The following is a 23,686-nucleotide window of genomic DNA, read 5'->3' as shown; positions in this document are numbered from 1 at the left end:
TGGTGCACCAAGAACAAACCTATTAGCAACAGGCAGTACGGTAAGCTGTGGGGGAGGACGTGTGAAGCCAATATTGCCAATACACACATCACTGTTCGGTCATGCACAGTGGGTTCAAGGCCCAGAGCATGGACTCTTTAGATACCCTGTAGATGCCCCCCCATGATGCCAACATTAGCTGTGCTTGTCTGACCCTGGATGCAGAGACTGGATTTTGGCAATGGCATTGGCTTGGCTAGTACCTTACTGACCAAACCTCCAGCACATGGCCTTCTTCCATCCACAGCCGCCGATGAATGAAGGGCATTTCTTCTAAACATGGTCCAGTAATTGTGGCCCTCGGCTATCAGCTCCTACCTAGTGAATACAAGGCATTAGCTTTACCCAAAACCTACAACCTCAGTGTGGCACCACCAGTCACTGTGCATGGGCAAAGGGCAGGCTCAGTTGTGTACTACTGTATGCTAAGTTCATCTAACAATATGGACTGATTCAATTCAGATATATAGGTTTTGTTGAAATTTCATGGGGAGAATTCTGAATAATAAAGGGCAATGGTAAAGTTTAGCAGAAGACTCTTATTATCAACATGTGTTAATATGCTTGTCAACTAATTATCTGAAAGAAAGTAATGTAGATTGAGAATAGGCCTCCCATTAAATGAAATCAATATATAATAGGAACTATGTCATATCTGCAAAATTCTTTAATTCTTATGAAATATTATTTTTGAAACCATTGGTTTATATTTACTGAAATCAGCCGTACAAGGAAATAACATTTGGAGCATTTGGAGCACCGTTTCACTGTGTCCGGTTTGAAGAAGATCCACTGGGAGTGGGGGCAGAGGGCTATGGAGGGGGGGGGGGGCAGTTGGGAGGCAAGAGCACCAATGTTTTAGAAAATGACATCTCTTTTAAAACCCCTCTTCAGCTTTGCTGTCAACCAGGTCCTGCACCCAAGGCGATTTTTATGGGTGTGGTTTAAGTTAGGCATGAGGCCTAGCTTAATAAGACCAAAAAGTAATAGCTGGAATGCTTCCACTAGTATAAACCACTAGTAATAATTCTGGACAGAATTCCAACCATTAGGTTTTCATCTACTAGGCCATTCTAGACAGAGTCCAGCCATATGCAAATCACACTTGGTCCTGCGTCATATTAAGATTCCCTGTGAAGAAGTGGCGAATATGCAGTCAAGACCCACGAGAAACACCGTCCTGACCTTTATGAGTGAAATAGTCGTACTATTTTTTTGGGGGGGTAAATAAACTCTTTTACTTTTCCCTACACTTTACCATTGAGAGACTGCACAGCCAGGTTTGGGATACCCCTGTAGTAAAGTATAGGGCCAATTTAAAAAATATTAAACTTTATAATAAACCAGTAAAAATATATTTATGTTGATTATTATCAATTCATGTTATGTTTATTGTAAATGTAGAACTAATAGATACATTCTAACACACTATTAACATATTTTTAAATTAAATGTTTAATTAATTTAGGTATGTTAATTTAAATTAAAATTACTTTTCTGATGTTTAAATTAAAAATAAACCCTCACATAAAATAAAAACAAATTATAATGCGTTAAAACTTATTAAAAGTGATGCACAGAATTAATTAAAAGTAGTTTAATTATAATATATTTTAATGACAGTTAATGTTACATTAATTAAAAAATTCAAAATAAATTCAAAATATTTTATAGTTAAATAATAAATATGTTTTATTTTTAAACACTACATTATAATAGCTTATATTTTAAACTATTTTAAATAATTATATTTAATATAACGTTTTCTAAGGGTTTCTTCTTTTTAATCCCAGGCTCTATTATTTCCTATGGGAAGGCATGGCGGGATCAATGGTTGTCCATATGTGCTACTGTTTCTTTTTGGCAGTAGTAACTTGCATGCATACATTTGACTTCATCCTCATTTTTAGTGGGTGGAGATGTGTAAGTCCACACTTTTGCGTGAATGTACACCAATTTCGGGAATAGCCAACAATAGTAAAGTTAATCGAAAGTGTAAGAGTAAATTACATGTGTAAATTACACACATTTGTAAGTTACCTTTGTGAATAGCTGAGCATGTACTCTGTAACAATGGTAGCAGAAAAGCAACAAGCACAACACAGTTCCTAAGGATTCTTATGAGTAGCTCTATAATAGGGTAGGCCATAATTGGTACATAAGGGGTGGATCCAAGCCAGGTTTTCAGGAGGCCCACATGTGACAATATTCATGTAAAAGGGAATAATTTACATAGCAAGTGTAGGTCTTATATTTTAAACATCTTACACACATTTGACCCCCCTGGGCCCCCGTTGGATACTCCTGGTCTAGCGGTTTGTAGATCTCTTTAGTATACACCTTGCTCTTTACTACTTATGGAGCCCAATACTGCACCAAGGAACGTGTTCTCATACACAGGTACCCAATAATTTCCATGGTCAATTAGTTCAACTTGAGTGACCATTAACCATTGCAGTGTGTTTCAAACGAAATTTGTACAGAAATAATTTACAAATGTTCATATTACTCTGTTAGTATGTTTTCACTGCTATTGATTGCATCGGTGTATGTTTGTGCGCCATTCTTCACATCAGAGCAAAAACTAAAATGCCAAAAGTCGAACTGAAATTACAGCAGATACTGAAACAAAACCTACCCGGTTGTGAATTTCCTCACTGACAGCAGCCTGCTTCTGGTTTGACCTTTTTACATCGAGAAAATCCACCAGTGGGCGAATTGTTATCCCCTGTAAAAAACAAAGTTACAACTTAGCATACCACAGCTCATTATCAGCCTGAACCTGGGCTCACATTTTTTGCTCTGTTTCTAGCTCGTGTAGATGGGTTTTGTTTCTTTTTGCATATATATATATATATATATTATCTACTGGCGGTCGCCAGTAGATAGTTATAGTTAGGACCAAGTTCCCATAGGAAATCTGAAAATTCTATTTTGAATAACTTTGGCGCCGGTTGACTTATCTTCGTGAAATTTTCAAAACTAATGGGGCGCTCCGCTCAGCTCCTACCCTGAAAGTCTCGGGGTGATTTGTCAAGCGGGGGCTGAGAAAAAAGTGGGGTCCCAAAACGCGTTTTCCCCATGCATTTTCCCATAGGACCTTTAGTCGAAGGTACAGCCCGAACAGCTGAACAGAATTACTTGAAATTTGGCAAAGACGTAGTCCTCAGGTCAGGCATGTGCCTTTTGCATATATGGCGTCAATCTGTTCAGTAGTTCCTGAGAAAATCAAAAGTAAAATCACATATATATCTGGGCGGAGCCTAACTACACATCCCATCGTGAGATCTGATTGGCTGTCAGCACTTCATCCAAGAAGTGTTGGCAGCCATCTTGGGACCAATATACATGATAGCACCTCATTAAAAAGCATTGCAGGTAATAGAAGGTTTTAAGACTTTAGTTACATTATAAATCATTTGTTGATGGTACCATATTCATTTTAGGTATTGTGGTGTGTTCTAAGGTGATTTTACCATGTGAAAAAGCCTTCTGCTGTGATATCATGAATCATGTTTGAGAGAAAACTATTTTCTCATGCTTTTCCCACAGAGGTTTGGAAGGTGATCTATAAGCTAAACTGAGAGCATATTTTCTGTAAATTCACATTATCTTTCTCAGTCACGTGAGAATGAAGTCTGACATTCTCAATAAAACATGTACATCCAACAAGGGCAGAGACTGTCAGTTGATTCCTTTGTGTTCTACTGCAGCTTCCCAGAGTGTTCTAAAAAACAACTAGAGCGCTAACAGTCCTACTTATGACAAACTTATGGCACAACTGAAGCCATCTTGGTTGGAATAAAGTGGTAACTCTTAAAACATTTAATTGAAAAAGGAACAAAATGAGGGGGTTCATTTTGCCATAGAAAGTATGATTAGTGCTGCAGAAAGAAAAATTAGGGCACATTTTGAGTGACTTCTCAAATCCTCTTCTATTTCATTAAAAAAGTCTGACATGCAGACTGAAACATGCACTTTCAATACCAGCAGCAGACTTCCCTGGTGAGCAGTAGCTTTACTACAGTGATCTAATAAGCAACTAGTGTTCTAACATTCTGAATTTATGGCAAATATGTGACACATCTGAATGCCTTCTTAATGGAATCAAAGTAAAAAACTGAAAGTTTTTCCTACTGAGGAGACTGTAGTAAATGAGGAAATTAGGAAACATCATAACAAATAAGTCTCCCAAAATGGCCACCAGAGACAAAAGAGCCCAAATGTAGCCCAAATATCACCAAGATGTAGCTCAAGTATAGCCCAATGACAGAATATCCCAGAGTGTTCTAACGAGCCACTAGAGCGCTAACAGTCTTACTTATGACAAAAGTATGGCACACCTGAAGCCATCTTGATTGGAATAAAGTGGTAACACTTAAAACATTTAATTTACAAAGGAACAAAATGAGGGGGTTCATTTTGCCATAGAAATTATGATTAGTGCTGCAGAAAGAAAAATGAGGGCACATTTTGACTTCTCAAATCCTCTTCTATTTCATAAACAAATTGTGACATGCAGACTGAAACATGCACTTTGAATACCAGCAGCAGACTTCCCTGGTGAGCAGTAGCTTTACTACAGTGATCTAATGAGCAACTAGAGTGCTAACATTCAGAATTTATGGCAAATGTGTGACACATCTGAATGCCTTCTTGATGGAACCAAAGTAAAAACTGAATGTATTTCCTACTGAGGAGACTGCAGTAAATGGGGAAATTAGGAAATTTCTTAACACATAAATCTCCCAAGATGGCCACCAGAGACAAAAGAGCCCAAATGTAGCCCAAATATCACCCAGATGTAGCCCAAGTATAGCCCAATGACAGAATGTCCCAGAGTGTTCTAACGAACAACTAGAGCGCTAACAGTCTTACTTATGACAAAAGTATGGCGCACCTGAAGTCATCTTGATGGTAATAAAGTGGTAACACTTAAAACATTTAATTTACAAAGGAACAAAATGAGGGGGTTCATTTTGCCATAGAAATTATGATTAGTTCTGCAGAAAAAAAAATTAGGGCACATTTTGACTTCTCAAATCCTCTTCTATTTCATAAACAAATTCTGACATGCAGACTGACACATGCACTTTGAATACCAGCAGCAGACTTCCCTGGTGAGCAGTAGTTTTACTACAGTGATCTAATGAGCAACTAGAGTGCTAACATTCAGAATTTATGGCAAATGTGTGACACATCTGAATGCCTTCTTGATGGAACCAAAATAAAAAACTGAAAGTATTCCCACTGAGGAGACTGCAGTAAATGAGGAAATTAGGAAACTTCATAACAAATAAATCTCCCAAGATGGCCACCAGAGACAAAAGAGCCCAAATGTAGCCCAAATATCACGCAGATGTAGTCCAAGTATAGCCCGATGACAGAATGTCCCAGAGTGTTCTTAAGAACAACTAGAGCGCTTACTGTCTTACTTATGACAAAAGTATGATGCACCTGAAGCCATCTTGTTTGGAATAAACTGGTAACACTTAAAACTTCATAACAAATAAATCTCCCAAGATGGCCACCAGAGACAAAAGAGCCCAAATGCAGCACAAATATCACCCAGATGTAGCCCACATGTAGCCCAATGACAGAAGTGTGCAAAACACTTATTATTTTGTGTATTTGCAGTTTTATATAGTGCAGACTTGTCAGGTATTGGAGTGCTTTACATGAGCATTGGTTACATCACACAAGATCAAATTCATTTTGGTTGTAGACATGGGGAGACCAAGTGATTTGACCAGAATCACAGAATGTTGAGATGAAGCAGAAACTCCAACCTGGTTCCCCAGTTACAAAGTCTGCAGCTCTGGAAGTAACACCACATCCTCTCCCCTAGGTGCAACATTTAATCAAGTGGTCAACTGGATAAAAAAACATAAAGATTACAAATAATTTAAAAGTTCTTTGTCGCTATTTGAAAACTCAGAAAATATGTCCTCATTTTAGTTTATTAGAACACTGTACTGCTCGATTTTCCCGGCCTTTTTGTGTTAAAGGGTAACTAATGTGACTTCAGTCTCTTTCCATCCAAGTCTAAGGGTTAGAGTAGTGTATAGAGCCTATTTATTAGGCACTTCAACATGATCCTGTGTTCTTCCCCATAGATCAGGGTTTGCACACATATCCTAGGGGATAGATTTGTTAGTATTAGGGGTAATTTGTTCTGTAGTGAGGGTATTTCATGGAGCCGTGCTGAATTCAGGCCTGGTAGGCCTCAAACGGGAGAGACTCCATCTTTCTTCCTGCTCCGGCAGCTTGGGATGCTTCTAGGTCATAGGCAGTGTTTTAGTTAGGAAGTGTTATTCGCTTGGAGAGAACCGGTTCAGGCCGGCCCTTATCGAAGGATTGTATTTTTCTTCATGCCGAAGACACTACATCAGGCCGGCCGGCTGGGAACGTGTCCTTGGCACGGGGAGGTACAAGAATTTGGTGGGCGGCAGGTTACGGGCTGGAATTTTCCATGAGAAAATGCACCTCTATATTAGTGAAAGTCTGAGGCAGATACTGGCACTCTTGCTTTTAGTCCGTAGGCGGCACCTGGCCGTTAGCAGTAAAGCTACTACTTATTCCAGGGAAGACAGATGACAAACTTGAAGGTGGAGAAAAACCGAGAGACAGATATTCTTCTAACAGAATAGCCAAAGAGAGGAGAGTAGCCGATGAGGAAGAGGTCCCAGTGACTCGGAGAAAGAGAAGGGAGTAGATCTGTGACTGCGGAGGTGTGACTTCCAGGCTAAGCCGAGGCGCAGACGAGAAGGGAACCTAGATGACCATTGAGTGCAGGCTACATACGACTAAGGTGATGTCGACCCCTTTTTTATTAGAGTGTACAACCTAATCTTTCACTTTTCTTTGCAGGTTATATGTGATATGGTGATATTCTGTGATCGTGTATGTAATGAATAAATAAAGTATCCAGTTTGTAGTGAACCAACATGTGCTATGTATTCTTGCATGAGAGGGTAGCCTATTCTTCTAGTCAGCTGTGACTTGATATGAACAGATGTTAAAACCCTGATCAGGTAAGTGGTAGCTGAATAAGGGAGGAAGGAGCCCCTCGAACCAGAGGACAAGTTGTGTTCTAGCTGGCAGTTCTTGTGTGATCTGATAAATAGTAACACTGATTCCCTTGTTGTATGTCATAGTAATCATAGGATGAACTCGTGCTAAGGCTGCCGTCTGGGTAGGAAGTCCTGGGTCCATCTAGGACCGCGAGGCTGAGGCTGCCGTCTGGGTAGGAAGTCCTGGGTCCATCTAGAACCGCGAGGCTAAGGCTGCCGTCTGGGCAGGAAGTCCTGGGTCCGTTTGGGACCGCGAGGCTAAGGCTGCCGTCTGGGCAGGAAGTCCTGGGTCCGTTTGGGACTGCGAGGCTAAGGCTGCCGTCTGGGCAGGAAGTCCTGGGTCCGTTTGGGACCGCGAGGCTAAGGCTGCCGTCTGGGTAGGAAGTCCTGGGTCCATCTGGGACCGCGAGGCTGAGGCTGCCGTCTGGGTAGGAAGTCCTGGGTCCGTTTGGGACCGCGAGGCTAAGGCTGCCGTCTGGGTAGGAAGCCCTGGGTCCGTCTGGGACCGCGAGGCTGAGGCTGCCGTCTGGGTAGGAAGTCCTGGGTCCACTTGGGACCGCGAGGCCGCCACTTGTATTATAAGAGGTCTTGGTATATATAGTAGGAATTCCCTGTCCTTAGGTGGTATATATATATATATGTGATATTCTTTGTCAATAGGCCCTAGGGAGGGGGTAACGTTCTGGCTGGGTTAGAGAGGCTCTGTTGAGCGGGTTCTATCTGATCAGAAAAACCCAAGCAGAACAAACACTAACCATAATTTTGATGCAAATAAGACCTTCTCATATATGTAATTTCTAAAGGAAATACTCTAGGTATTACAGTTTTGATTACATCAAGATGACGTCAGGCGTTCCACACTTTTGTAATAAATATAGAATGTTAGCAATCTAGTTGTTCATTGGGGTACTGTTGAGAGGCAGAGGCCAGGGGCACGGACTATGTAAATTGAAGGCAGGTAGGAGAGTGCAGAGGCAACAATTTTACCACACTGGGCAGGCAGGAAGGGCAGTGGCAGCACAACAGACTATGGAGGGCAGTGGAAAGGGGGGCAGGGGCAACAAACCAACAATACAGGACTGGCAAGAGAGGCTGTGGCAATATAATAGACCATTGTGGGCAGAAGGAAGAGGCAGTGGTAGTACAACCATACATGCCAACAGACCCGTTTCAGCCAGGAAACGTCCAATGTTTTTAAGCTCAAATGGGCTTTATTTGATCTGTCTCCTGTCTACAATCTCCTCTTTTTCAATGTAACTCAAAGGGGAAAATCAATACCCCAGTTTTTTTCAAAATCTCCCTCTTACCAAGTTCAAAAGGTTCGCAAGTATGGTACATTGGATCATGGTAGGCAGGAGGAGTTGGGGTAGGGACATGGACTCGGATAACAGAGGACAGGAGGGACATGGAGAGGTGCACCAAACTGACCCTACAGGGCAGGCATCAGGGTTTGCAGCAGCACAATACACCACACAGCGCATGCGGGACGGGAGTGCAGCACAACAATCCATAGAAAGCAATAGGGAGGGGACAGGACCATGCACATGGACAACAGAGAACAGAGGGGAAAGAGGCAATTGTAGCTAGCTGACCATAATGGACAGACAGGAGAGAAAGCTGCAGCATAACAGACCATAAATGGCGGAGGGACGGATCAGGGGCATTACAATGGAACAGACAAGCCAGGAGGGAGGGAATAGGGGTCTGCACATGGAAACAGAGGGCTTGGGGCAAGGGGGCAGGGCAGGAGCAGCAAGATGACCATGGAGGTCAGGCAGGATGGGCACTAGAAACAAGACACACCATGGAGAGCAACAATGAGACTATGATGGCATACACACAGACCATGGAGGGAAGGTGGGAGGGGGTCAGGGGCAGCTAGCTGACCACACAGGGAAGGTGGGAGGGGCCATGGCAGCACAGAACACCATGCATGGTAAGCGGGAGGGTTAGTGGCAGCACAATGGCTATGATGGGCAGGAAGGAGGGTGCAGGGGCATGCACAAAGGACCATGGAGGATAGAAGGGAGGGTCAGGACCTGGCACAGACAAGAGAGTTCAGGGGAAGGGGCTTCTCAACAGACCGCGCGGGGCAGGCAGGAGGAGCAGTTGCAGCACAACAGACCAGGGAGGGCAGAAGGGTGTGGCAGTAAAATGGACCTTGGAGGACAAGAGGAAGGGGATAGGGGCATGGCATGTGGACAGGCAGGGTGGAGGTGGCAGGGACAAGTTACAGTCATCTGACAATGCTAGGCAGGTGGGAGGGGAGTGGCAGCTCAACAGAACACTCAGAGTAGATAGGAGTGGCAGGTCCATGGTACATCGTGGGCAAAAAGGATGGAGCAGGGGCATGCACAAAGACATCGGAGGGCAGGGGGAAGGAGAATAGGGGCGGCAAGCTAAGCACAGAGGCTAAGCAGGAGGTCAATGATGGGCCATAGAATTGGGCAATGGAGGGCAGGTGGAGTGGACTGGTACATCATGCTAAATGGAGGGCAGTGGCAGCACATCAGACCATGCATGGCAGGAGGGAGGAGGCTAGTCCATGGATTCAGACAATAGAGGATAGGGAGGAGGTGGATGGGGCAGCAAGCTAACTGTTCAGAGAAGGTGGGTATTAGGATCTTTATTGTTTTTAAAATGTGTGTCTATGCGAACTACTTAAAATATGAACAAGTATGCAGCATAATCTCACTTTTATTCAGGAAGAAGAGGACGTTTGTGAATGTGACTCCGGGATCACTTGGCAGAAACACCCCCTGACCCTCCACCCCACATCGCAAAATGTAATGCCCGTGAAAAGGGTAGGTGGATGCAGTGTTATATAGAACAGAGTCCTGAGAGCAAGATTGAAAATGAAAACTAGATATAGTATATGGTATAAACTATGCACCAAAAAGTGTGATATAAGATGAACCGGGGCTTGAAATATAATATGCAATACATTGTGCGCAATGACAGATTCATTGGAGAGAGCGAGATAGCACAGGCACTAGCGTGTGCTATGCAATATGCGCCTTGGAGTGTAATATGCACAGGGTAGTGTTGTGTAACCTAACTAGTCTCTAAAGATGTAATATAAAATATGTTTTGGGGAGTGTAACGTTGCATAGGCACTGTGACAAAGATATGGATCCCAGATTGTAATATGTATGGCATAGCGCTGTGCGTTATAACATAGGCATCGAGGAAGGCACGTTAGATGGGGCAATATAACCCGTGCGAAGGCAAGTGTGGCATGACATATTCACGGGATGGTGTTAAAGTGCACATGGGCTAGAGAGTGTCATAGCATACGCACTAGCTGGTGGAATACACCACAGAGGTGTGAGGCACTCGGCGGGCACTGGTGGGTGTAACACAGCATTGGGCTCAGCCCGGAGCATGCTGTGACTCTCAAGTGAGATTCATCTCCTTTCCAGAGAGTAAAATAAAAAGTATTACACATCCGGTGGTGGATGTGTATTTTATTAATCGTGAGGGGGGTTTCTTGCATAATTTGGTCGAATTTTTGTCGAATCCCCTTTGAATGGCTTGGTGTGTGTGTATATTAAATGTGCCCGTCAATAGCTATCCATGTTTGTATAAATAAACGACAAGGGTGTCTACTTGGAGAGTACCCACTGGCGGGGACGCCGGGATTAGGCACGGTGGGTCGTCAGACACGTCAGAGCTTCACTAGCGGTGTAAATACATTCCATGTGGATTCATTCTATGCATAGTCGCCTTTTAATGAATATCACGCAAATCGTCATGGTGATAGGTACATACGGTTTGTCCAGCATGTCCTAGGTGTTTCTATAAATATATATATTTTTTTAAATAATAAAAAACAAAGGCCGGCCCTGGGGGATGGGGTCCCCGGGGGCCATAAGTGGCCTGAGGAGGGGGGCCACGCAGCCCCCTCCTAAAGAATTTTTTTTTAAAAAAGGCCATGACCCGGGGGTTGGGGTCCCCGGGGCCGATTAAGACCTTGGGAGGGCCAAATTAAATTTTTTTCAACAAAAAAAATTAGGGTGCAGACCCTGGGGGATGAGGTCCCCAGGGCCAGTAAATTAGAAAAAGAAGGGGGGCCACACAGCCCTCCTTCTTAAAAAATAAAATAAATAAAAGACTGGCATCGTGCCGGAGACCACGCCCCCTCCTTGCAACACTCTGCAAACGTGCCCCCTGGCCAGTTGTAAGTTGGGGAATTAATTCCCCTTCAATACTGAGGGTCCCTGAGGGCCAACTAGCCCAACAGGTATCTCCAGTATGCGCCAGGGAGCTGCGTTGCAGACAGGTGTTCTGAGGCCACGCCCCTTTTTACACCTCTATGCAGCGCAGCTCTGTGGCGCTTACTGGAGGTACCTAGTGGGCTAGTTTGACCCTAGGGACCATTAGGATTCAAGGGAACTTAATCTCTCAACTTAGAACGGCCACAGGGCGCGTTTACACAGTGGTGAAGGGAGGGGACGGGGCCTGAGGTGACGTGTGCAAACACGCCCTGTTGCGTGTTTTAAGTTGGGGAAATAATTCCCTTTCTATCCTGAGGGACCCTGGGGGCCAACTAGCCCACCAGGTGCTTCCAGTAAGCGCCACTGCGCTGCGTTGCAGAGAGGTGGTCTAGGCCGTGCCCCTTTTTACATCTCTCTGCAACGCAGCTCTGTGGTGCTTACTGGAGGTACCTAGTGGTCTAGTTGGACCCAAGGGAACCTCAGGATTCAAGGGGACTTAATCTCCCAACTTAAAACAGCCACAGGGCGTGTTTACACAGTGGGGAAGTGAGGGGACGGGCCTGAGGTGACGTGTGCAAACACGCCCTGTGGCGCGTTTTAAGAGGTAGTTTTAATCCCCTGCCCTATTATATACTAGGGGCTTACAGAGGAGATCATGCTGATCACACGGTGATCCCAATGCATAGTGTTCCCTAGTGTATGTAGGTGGTTTCACTGTATTCTGAGTGTCTTTTAACATAGCACTGGCTCTAGGACTGGTTAGTCAGACTCAGTTACCACCAGTATCCGTCTGAAAAAGTTGAGGGTACAGGATGATTTTGCAACAAGGCTTCTTTCTGCTCTTCTGTTTGTTCTTTCTACACGTTATCCTTCTTCCTGCACTTTTCTTCGTCTTTGAGGACTTCTGTTGCTTCTTTCTGCATTTATTTTTTTTCTTTCTGTGCGTTTTTTCTTCTTTCTTCACATGTCCTATCTCTGTAGGCATAGTTAGAAATTAGCATTTAAAAAACCTTTGAAATTCACTGAAAAAACCATAGGTTTTAGGCACGTTATAGTTAGGAATTAGCATTTAAAAAACCTTAGAAATTCACTGAAAAAACCATAGGTTTCAGGGGCGTTATAGTTAGCTGGACTTTTCACTTGTACAAAACCATTGAAATTCCCCCGTTATAGTTAGTTCAGCTAACTATAACTCGCGCGCCCGCAATGCACTGCTGATGACATCACATATTACATCACTCATGACATGGTCAGTGACATCACTCATGACATCACTGATGACATCTCAAATGACATCACTGATGACATCATCCTTGTGATAGTGTGGCAGACCTCCTCTCCCCCTAATATAACCTTTGATACACACATTCAAAAATAGAAACTAAAATGTTCAAAACAATATCAGTTACAACAACCTATTCAGTAATTCTAAGATCCACATACACATCCACTCATTCACCAACAGTCCTATACAGTCACTCATACATGTACTCACTCATCATATGTACTCATACACCTATACATCCTTTTACACAATGCCACTCATCCATAAAGTTACTCACACACATAGTCACTCATGCTAATAAAGAATCAAACATCCATTTACTTGCATATACAGTTATACACACACCACCACACTTACTTCTACAGAAACTTACACATACTTAGTCTTTTAAACAATCACTTATAGAAACACATACTTATTCATACAGGAACTCTTTCAATCTCTGACTCTCACATATACTCACTTATATACACCACTAGTCACATATACTAGTTTAAAACATATGTAGTTACTCATAAAGACACTATTGAGACAGTCATTCACTCATTAACACACCCATGCACACACTCATCCACCCATACAGTCCTGCACACATGCTGTCTTTAACACATACAAACAGTGAGTCACTCATTCATACACCTATGCACTACGTAATACCCCCCACCGAACCATACAGACACTCAGACACTCATACTAATACTCAAAAAACCAACTAATAACCAATATAGACACTCATGTAGCTAATCACCAACCCATGCAGCCACTTATACACAAAGTGAGAGACTGATACAGATATTTACATATTTAAACATTACTCACTAAGCCATGTATTCACTAAGATACACTTAATCAGTCAGTTATACAATAAATTTTTCAAAAACAAATCATCCATTTAGACACTTATATACCCATTTATTTTTCCATCAACCTTGAGATATACATTTATAAAACATATGTAATTTTCAGAAAAACACACATTCACTGGATGATGTCATCAGTGATGTCATCAGTGATGTCATTTGAGATGTCATGAGTGATGTCATGAGTGATGTCACTGACCATGTCATGAGTGATGTAATATGTGACGTCATCAGCAGTGCATTGCGGGCGCGCGAGTTATAGTTAGCTGAACTAACTATAACAGGGGAATTTCAATGGTTTTGTACGAGTGAAAAGTCCAGCTAACTATAACGCCCCTGAAACCTATGGTTTTTTCAGTGAATATCTCTCTCTCTCTCTCTCTCTATATATATATATATATATATATATAGATATATATATAATTTATAAAAATTTACCTAAGGAAACACATCACGTTTAGCTCAGTATTCTTGCCTTGTACTTTAAATCTTTTCTTTTGTTTTTTAAACATCAAAGATTTCCCCAACTCCCCATCCTCTTTCTGCACTTGTCACTACTCACATATCTTGGTCTTGGCTTGGCTGTGCCGTCGGTGGAGTTAATCATTGGACTTTCCAGACATCGGAGAGTAGTATGAAATGAATGTGTGTACTACGTGCACAACCCTATTTTCAAAACTGATTGTATATAGATTTAATGATTTTTTGATGTGCTAACTAGTTAGAGTTCTCTGATCAAGAAAGTAAATCAAATATCAGTAAGTAGCATGTCAATCAGGGCACCATCCTGACCCTGAACTGAAATCTTCAAATTGCAATGGTTCAAAATGAATAAATTATTCAGAAGTTTGTTTCACCAATCTGAGTTGTATTTTTTGTCTTGTATTCAGACTCAATACAATCTTAATGTTCATCCAATAATCGAAAATTCATAACACAATAATTAATCAGCATTAAAAAGCATCATTTCAATGGTTTCAGCATCCCAATGCATTTTCGGGCACTTGGCCCTTTGTCAGGGGACCAGTCTATAAAGCAAACAGTTATAAAACACAATGAATTGGCCTTCCAAAGTACGTAAAATAATACTGTGATAATCATGTCTATTTTAGGAGTTATCAATGAATGTTCAATGGTAACAAACGTCAGCATCAATAGTAAAAAAACATTGTGGTACGAGCAGATATCAGTGTGGATGTTCTTCACAGTCCATCCAATTTACCATGTTGAATAGTGGTTAAAGGTGGAGTATCTATATTACATTACCATGAAGGAAAGAAAAATAATAGTGCGTAAATCGTGTGCTCGACATGGAACGATATAATTTGAAACAAGTATGTTTAAACTAAAGCTGAGCAATATATGCGAGATGGATACCCAGATTCAAACGGGTGAGCAATTGTGAAAAACGATAAAGAAACATTTGTGAAACTCACTATGGAGACGTTATGATTATGGTGCATAAGGTGACAACCTTGTGTCGATTTAAGAATGAAGCTGAGAGACTATTCGTGAATAGAATTACAATGAGTGAAAAAACACGTGAAAATAAATTAGTAGACGTTTGGAGTACAGAACGTGAGTGTGTTACAATAGTGATGCAAAAACTGGTAACCGAGTGTCAACTTCAAGCGGGTGAAAATGCTATGGTAAAGAGGTTTAAAGAACTTGGATATCCACAAATTGTTCTTTATCAAGGTAAACATCGCTGTCAGATGAAATCACGCAATGATCTACTGGCAACAAAAATCAAACCACCCCAAGAACGCATGGTTGTTGTTTCAAAATTCTCTACCATGGGTGAACCATACAAACGTATCATTAAACACCATTGGTCAATTTTAAGATTAGGACCAGACTTTAAGCACCTGTTTGACAAAAACCCCATCTTTGCGTTTTCCAGAAGCAAGAATGTAGGTGAAATTTTAAAATCTTCTCCTCCCAAGAGTATTCAACATCTGATCTATCGAGGAACTCTTCTATGCCATAACTGCAACAATTGTCATAACATCATACCAGGACCCATAGCAAACCATCCCAGAAAAGGCACGAATGTTAAATTGAAAGTTACCGCTACGTGCGATGCTATGAACTTTGTATACCTATTAAAATGCCCATGCGGTATTATATATGTTGGGATCACTGAACGGAAAATTAAAGTGTGAATAAACAAACACAAAAGTAACATCAGGACAACAAATTTGAAATCTGCAGTGTCAAGTCACTTTTTAGAAAAGTCTCATAATATCAGCCAACTCAAATTTCAAGTACTTGAGGTGATCAAAAAAGTGGATGGTCGTGATAATCATGATTATCTTTTACGCAGGGAAAACTATTGGAGCTGACATTTGGATGCTCTAAAACCTTTTGGACTGAATGAAAGAATGGAATTTCAGTGTTACATCTGATTCACTTAAGGCCCCTGCATTGTCTTATATCCTCTTCTTACTGTGATTATTGAATTTATGTTCATTTTACATGGAGTCACATTGTCTTTATCTGTTACAAAAGTTATGCCTTCGATTGCATGACTGTCTTGATGTATTTCACTTTGTTCTTCACACCCTCCAAACATTACTTTGCCTAAATTATTGTCACACAATGCATACACACTGGAATAAAACCTGTATGATCCGCCTTTGGCCACAACAGCCAAAACAGTTGCCTTTTATTCGTATCATCATTTGCATGCTTAGTTATTGTCGTATTACTAGTGGCGATTCACCAGTCCAATATGGCCGCCAATATTTTGTAACACGAATATAGAGTCCTTTCTTTATTTTAGTTAACACTGATGCACACAAATGAGCACCTCAGTAAGACTAACTTTTGCTTCAATGGTGAGAAACCCTGATGCTGTTATTGCATTGTAAGTACCTAGATTGGGTTACCCGACCGGCACAACGTGCACTAAGCTCGCCACGTATTATGTCAGGAATGCTCTAGCATTTTAATTCCAGCACTTTCACCCGATTTGTCCACTGTTATTTTTCTTTCCTTCATGGTAATGTAATATAGATATTCCACCTTGAACCACTATTGAACATGGTAAATTGGATGGACTGTGAAGAACATCAACATTGATATACGCTCGTACCACAATGTTTTTTACTATTGATGCTGACGTTTTGAATACAAGACGAAAAATACAACTCGGATTGGCAAAACAAACTACTGAGTAATTTATTCATTTTGATGTTATGTTATGTTATGTTATGTTAACCGGATTTGTAAAGCGCACAGCTGCCCCAGCAAAGGGGCGTCCCGGCGCTGTAATGGACAAGAGACCGGAACACAAGCAAAACCAAAGGACACGATCATGACAGCACTAAGAATCCAGGCGAAAAAGGAAGGTTTTTACAGCCCTCCTAAAAACCAGAAGTTCATCAATAGCACGAATATGGACAGGGAGAGAGTTTCAGAGCTTAGCAGCAAACACTCTGAAAGAGCGGCCACCGGCCCTAGCCCTCTTAAAGCGCGGAACTGTAACCAGGTGAAGCCCTGAAGATCTTAAAGACCGCGGGGCACATATGGCGAGATAAAATGCTCCAAAATCTGAGGGGAGGAGTGCTTCAAAATTTTAAACGAAAGGCAAAGAGACTTAAACTTAATCCTCTGAGCAACAGGGAGCCAGTGAAGTTTATAGATGGTTTTTTTGGCCGAACAGAATCTCGGCAGGCCAACCAGAGCCCTGGCGGCAGCGTTTTGAACACGTTGAAGTCTAGAAAGTTCGGCCAGATTATCTCCGAGCAAAAGGGAACTCATGTAATCCAACCTAGACAAAATAGTAGCTTGAACAATAAGCTGTCTGGTTGGGGCATCAAAGAATTTAAAAGTAGGTCTAAGCCTACGAAGAGTCCCGAAGCACATAGCAGCGGTTTTCTTAGTATGAGAGACAAAACTAAGTTTAGAGTCCAACCAAATCCCTAGGTTTTTGACCTCAGTGACAGGAAGAGGAGTAGGGCCAAGCTCGGATGGCCATCAATGATCACCCCAAAGATGACTCTGCCTGCCAACAATGAGCACCTCGTTTTTTTTTTGCGTTCAGTTGCAAGCAGTTATCTGTCATCCAACGGGCCACTGAACTAATTCCCTCACGGAACTTAGTAGCCTCAAGGTCAGAAGCCCCACTTATTGCAACCGCCAGATGCGTGTCGTCAGCATAAGACACCATAGTCAGGTTACAACGCTTGGCGACAGCAGCCAGCGGCTGCACATAAAGGTTGAAAAGTGTGGGGCTGAGAGCCGACCCCTGTGGAACACCCTGTGCGATAGAATAGGGTTTAGATTGGAAGGGGGGGGGTGATGACCCTAAATGTGCGGCAGGATAGGAACGATCGAAACCATTCAAGTGCCACGTAATCGACACCAGCCTCACCCAAACGCTGTAATAAAATTGCGTGGGAGACGGTGTCGAACACGGCACTAAGATCTAAAAGCACTAGTGCCGCCGTTTGACCAGAATCCACCAAAGTTGTCAGGTGATCGACCATTGAAAGTAGCGCAGTCTCGGTGCTATGGCCAGGTCGAAAACTGTTCTGAGAAGGATCTAAAATATTGGCAGAATGGAGGTGGTTAGATAGAATAGTATTGACGTGGGCCTCAGTCAGTTTTGCCACCCAAGGAAGAAGGGTTTTGGGACGATAGTTCTCAAATTTTAGTGGATCCAAAGCAGGTTTTTTTTAAATGGGCATCACCTGAGCTTGTTTCCAACTGTCAGGAACAGAGCCTGACGTCAGAGATAGATTAACAAGGTCACATAGAGGAGGGAAACAGAGTGACGCAGATTCTCTGAATTGGGCAGGTCGTTTTCCTCCATCAAAAGCGCAGGAAAAGAGCGCAAAGACATAGTTGTCTTCGGGCCGGATTCCAGCATCTCCGAAGATGCAGATGAACCAGGAAAGGAACGGTAAATGGCCTCTACCTTTTCCACAAAAAAGGCGGCCAGGCCCTCACAGTGCGAAGCGGAGCAGATCTCAGCAACTGGGGCTCTACTGGCTGTAAGATCTTTAAGCACCTTAAAAATTAATTTAGTGGGATTGGTGTTGGTATTAAATTCACGAGAAAATTAAGCGGCCCGAGCTTTACAGACCGCTCTATGATAATTTTTTATCCTGGCAAGATACAACAATTTCTTATCAGGCAAATATGACTTACGCCAGGCTCTTTCAGCTTGTTTACACGATTTCCTTAAGAGCCGAAGCGAGTCATCATACCAAGGACTGGGTTCAGCGCGACGGCGCTTACTCTCAGCAATTGGGATCAGGCAGTCTAAGGCTTCAGTCAGCCAGCTGCAGAAGAGATCATAACCCGACTCAGCATCGGAAAAGGGGCCCGGAGGATATGAACCAAGCAGCCGATGAAAATCGGCTAGCTTCAGTTTTTTCCATGGGCGTCTGAAAAACACAGGCGCGGTTGCTCTGGGAGGAAGGTCCTCAATCGTAAGGTGCAGCTCTATGAGATGGTGATCAGTCCAGGCCATAGGCCTGGGAGACAACACTTTAGCCGTAGTTAGGTTGGTAAAAATAGGGTCTAAAATGTGCCCACCAACATGAGTGCAATGATTAACCAACTGAGGTAGCTGGAGAGCCTCCAAATCGGCAAGAACGCTACATGCTGCAGGAGAAAGGGGAGTATCAAAATGAAGATTTAAATCGCCGATAATGCTAAAGTTAGCCGCCCTTAAAGCTAGTGCGCTGACAACTTCAGGAAGAGCTAATCTAAAGGCAGCATCCGGGCCCGGAGGCCGATAGATAAGTAGTCCAAAGAAGGTAAAATGCGGACTAACAGAAATACGAAAATGGGCACTTTCGCAACCTGCTATGTCCAAGGCCGTCCATGTACATGAGTAGCAGGATTTGACAGCGGCTGCAATGCCACCACCTCTCGAGTTACGATTATGTGTAAATATCGCATACTCAGAGGGAAGAGCCAGATTGATCGCTGACAAAGCTTCCTCATGCAGCCATGTCTCTGACATAAAAAGAATGTCAGGAGCTTCCTCCGCAAGCAGAGTATGAACATCCAGAAGATGTTTGACCAGCGACCTCACATTAAGATGACAGACCTTAAGATCATAAGAGGCCTGAAGTGTTACCAGCGGTGGAACGAGACAGTCTGGGCCCTCTAGGGGGGCTATCCTATATGCAGAAATAGAAGCAGGAGATTTAAGTCTAAAAACACATTCCGGGCACTGAAAAGGGCCGTAGAGAGGGTATAGCGGTGCCTGAGTACAGGGCGGAGAATCACGATAACTGAGCAGCTCAAATCTAGAATACATTTGTGCTGAAGGGTCTCAGACAGCACAGAGGAGAACGGGCTACAGAGCCCTGCCTAAGCCCTGACTCGACGCTGACGAGCGCAGACGGGTAGGACTCTGGCGCGACTCAGGCGCAGGGAAGGCGCCCCCGCTGCGCGTCACCGCTGCACGCTTGAGGGACTGGCTTAAGTAGGGTGGCCGCGTATAAGCAGCACCGCTAGAACGCTCAAGATAGCGCCCAAAAAGCATCACCACCACTCCCACTCCCACTCCCAATATGGCAGCCAATTCTCCCCGATTTCCAAACCCCCAGGACAGGACCCGCTAAAACAGCGGTGCAGCAACAAATTGGAGTGCAGGTGAGAGGGCAACCCCCCACAGATAAAAACAGGGGAAGACAAATGAAAATGAACACAAATACAGAACGCGGGAGAATTTAAAATATTAATATAGTCAGAGCGCACCTTCAGCACAGCGCTAAGCACGCGAGTCCTAAAACGCGCTAGTGAGCACGAATACCTTGTCCAGGCTGACCCCCTTGAAGAACCGCCTTAAGTAGAGTGGCCGCGTATAAGCAGCACCGCTAGAACGCTCAGGATGGCGCCCAAAAAGCGTCACCACCACTCCCACTCCCAATATGGCAGCCGATTCTCCCCGATTTCAAAACCCCCAGGACAGGACCCGCTAAAACAGCGGTGCAGCAACAAATTAGAGTGCAGGTGAGAGGGCAACCCCCCACAGATAAAAACAGGGGAAGACAAATGAAAATGAACACAAATACAGAACGCAGGAGAATTTAAAATATTAATATGGCCAGAGCGCACCTTCAGCACAGCGCTAAGCACACGAGTCCTAAAACGCGCTAATGAGCACGAATACCTTGTCCAGGCTGACCCCCTTGAAGAACCGCCTGAAGTAGGGTGGCCGCGTATAAGCAGCACCGCTAGAACGCTCAAGATGGCGCCCAAAAAGCGTCACCACCACTCCCACTCCCAATATGACAGCCGATTCTCCCCGATTTCCAAACCCCCAGGACAGGACCCGCTAAAACAGCGGTGCAGCAACAAATTAGAGTGCAGGTGAGAGGGCAACCCCCCACAGATAAAAACAGGGGAAGACAAATGAAAATGAATACAAATACAGAACGCGGGAGAATTTTAAATATTAATATAGCCAGAGCGCACCTTCAGCACAGCGCTAAGCACGCGAGTCCTAAAACACGCTAGTGAGCACGAATACCTTGTCCAGGCTGACCCCCTTGAAGAACCGCCTTAAGTAGGGTGGCCGCGTATAAGCAGCACCGCTAGAACGCTCAAAATGGCGCCCAAAAAGCATCACCACCACTCCCACTCCCAATATGGCAGCCGATTCTCCCCGATTTCCAACCCCCCAGGACAGGACCCGCTAAAACAGCGGTGCAGCAACAAATTAGAGTGCAGGTGAGAGGGCAACCCCCCACAGATAAAAACAGGGGAAGACAAATGAAAATGAACACAAATACAGAACGCGGGAGAATTTAAAATATTAATATAGCCAGAGCGCACCTTCAGCACAGCGCTAAGCACGCGAGTCCTAAAACGCGCTAGTGAGCACGAATACCTTGTCCAGGCTGACCCCCTTGAAGAACCGCCTTAAGTAGGGTGGCCGCGTATAAGCAGCACCGCTAGAACGCTCAAGATGGCGCCCAAAAAGCGTCACCACCACTCCCACTCCCAATATGGCAGCCGATTCTCCCCGATTTCCAAACCCCCAGGACAGGACCCGCTAAAAGAGCGGTGCAGCAACAAATTAGAGTGCAGGTGAGAGGGCAACCCCCCACAGATAAAAACAGGGGAAGACAAATGAAAATGAACACAAATAAAGAACGCGGGAGAATTTAAAATATTAATATGGCCAGAGCGCACTTTCAGCACAGCGCTAAGCACACGAGTCCTAAAATGCGCTAATGAGCACGAATACCTTGTCCAGGCTGACCCCCTTGAAGAACCGCCTGAAGTAGGGTGGCCGCGTATAAGCAGCACCGCTAGAACGCTCAAGATGGCGCCCAAAAAGCGTCACCACCACTCCCACTCCCAATATGACAGCCGATTCTCCCCGATTTCCAAACCCCCAGGACAGGACCCGCTAAAACAGCGGTGCAGCAACAAATTAGAGTGCAGGTGAGAGGGCAACCCCCCACAGATAAAAACAGGGGAAGACAAATGAAAATGAACACAAATACAGAACGCGGGAGAATTTTAAATATTAATATAGCCAGAGCGCACCTTCAGCACAGCGCTAAGCACGCGAGTCCTAAAACACGCTAGTGAGCACGAATACCTTGTCCAGGCTGACCCCCTTGAAGAACCGCCTTAAGTAGGGTGGCCGCGTATAAGCAGCACCGCTAGAACGCTCAAAATGGCGCCCAAAAAGCATCACCACCACTCCCACTCCCAATATGGCAGCCGATTCTCCCCGATTTCCAACCCCCCAGGACAGGACCCGCTAAAACAGCGGTGCAGCAACAAATTAGAGTGCAGGTGAGAGGGCAACCCCCCACAGATAAAAACAGGGGAAGACAAATGAAAATGAACACAAATACAGAACGCGGGAGAATTTTAAATATTAATATAGCCAGAGCGCACCTTCAGCACAGCGCTAAGCACGCGAGTCCTAAAACACGCTAGTGAGCACGAATACCTTGTCCAGGCTGACCCCCTTGAAGAACCGCCTTAAGTAGGGTGGCCGCGTATAAGCAGCACCGCTAGAACGCTCAAAATGGCGCCCAAAAAGCATCACCACCACTCCCACTCCCAATATGGCAGCCGATTCTCCCCGATTTCCAACCCCCCAGGACAGGACCCGCTAAAACAGCGGTGCAGCAACAAATTAGAGTGCAGGTGAGAGGGCAACCCCCCACAGATAAAAACAGGGGAAGACAAATGAAAATGAACACAAATACAGAACGCGGGAGAATTTAAAATATTAATATAGCCAGAGCGCACCTTCAGCACAGCGCTAAGCACGCGAGTCCTAAAACGCGCTAGTGAGCACGAATACCTTGTCCAGGCTGACCCCCTTGAAGAACCGCCTTAAGTAGGGTGGCCGCGTATAAGCAGCACCGCTAGAACGCTCAAGATGGCGCCCAAAAAGCATCACCACCACTCCCACTCCCAATATGGCAGCCGATTCTCCCCGATTTCCAAACCCCCAGGACAGGACCCGCTAAAAGAGCGGTGCAGCAACAAATTAGAGTGCAGGTGAGAGGGCAACCCCCCACAGATAAAAACAGGGGAAGACAAATGAAAATGAACACAAATAAAGAACGCGGGAGAATTTAAAATATTAATATAGCCAGAGCGCACCTTCAGCACAGCGCTAAGCACGTGAGTCCTAAAACGCGCTAGTGAGCACGAATACCTTGTCCATTTTGAAACATTGCAATTTGAAGAACCCTGTTCAGGGTCAGGATTGTGCCCTGGGTGACATGCCTACTGTTGGGCATGCTACTTACTGACTTTCCAGACATCATCACAACACTATGGTTCAAAGGCGGGTCCACTTATGAGGCAGATCATAGGCAGGGCTGAGAACCCAAAGTAGCACTGGCAATTTTGTCAGACCAGCCACGGAGGGGGGGTGGGGTTGGGTGGAGAGGGGAGTGCACACTGCTGCTTTGTCACTGGGGGCCAATATTGCAGCACTGCTGCAAAACTGGACCCCAGTAACAAAAACAGCCTACAACACTGACTAAATGTCCCTCGCCATTCCAACCTCCTGGGGAAACGCCCAATTCCTGTTACGGCCAGTCCGGCCGTGATAACAGGCACTCCACCACCCTCCGGAGATTTAAATATATCTCTCAATCACTGTGGTACAAGAATACAAGCTCAATCTGTCACAACATATCACATGCACTTCTCTCTCATCCTGAGCTCTCAAGACGGTCGATGTAGATGGGTTTAGTTGCTCAA

The 23,686-nt window shown here is 44.2% G+C and overlaps 1 protein-coding gene across 1 annotated transcript in view; it reads right to left on the bottom strand.

Moving 5' to 3' along the window:
• LOC146805380 (sodium/hydrogen exchanger 2-like) overlaps positions 1–23,686 on the bottom strand; it is a 588,486-nt gene that overhangs the window by 94,348 nt on the left and 470,452 nt on the right. Inside the window, exon 6 of the mRNA XM_085622598.1 lies at positions 2,678–2,767. Coding sequence (XP_085478724.1) covers positions 2,678–2,767 — 90 coding nt within the window. The remainder of the gene's footprint in view (positions 1–2,677; positions 2,768–23,686) is intronic.

The sequence above is a fragment of the Triturus cristatus genome, chromosome 8, assembly GCF_964204655.1.
Source record: "Triturus cristatus chromosome 8, aTriCri1.1, whole genome shotgun sequence".
NCBI classification, from domain to species: Eukaryota; Metazoa; Chordata; class Amphibia; order Caudata; family Salamandridae; genus Triturus; species Triturus cristatus.
This window is presented reverse-complemented; position numbering and strand designations above follow the sequence as displayed.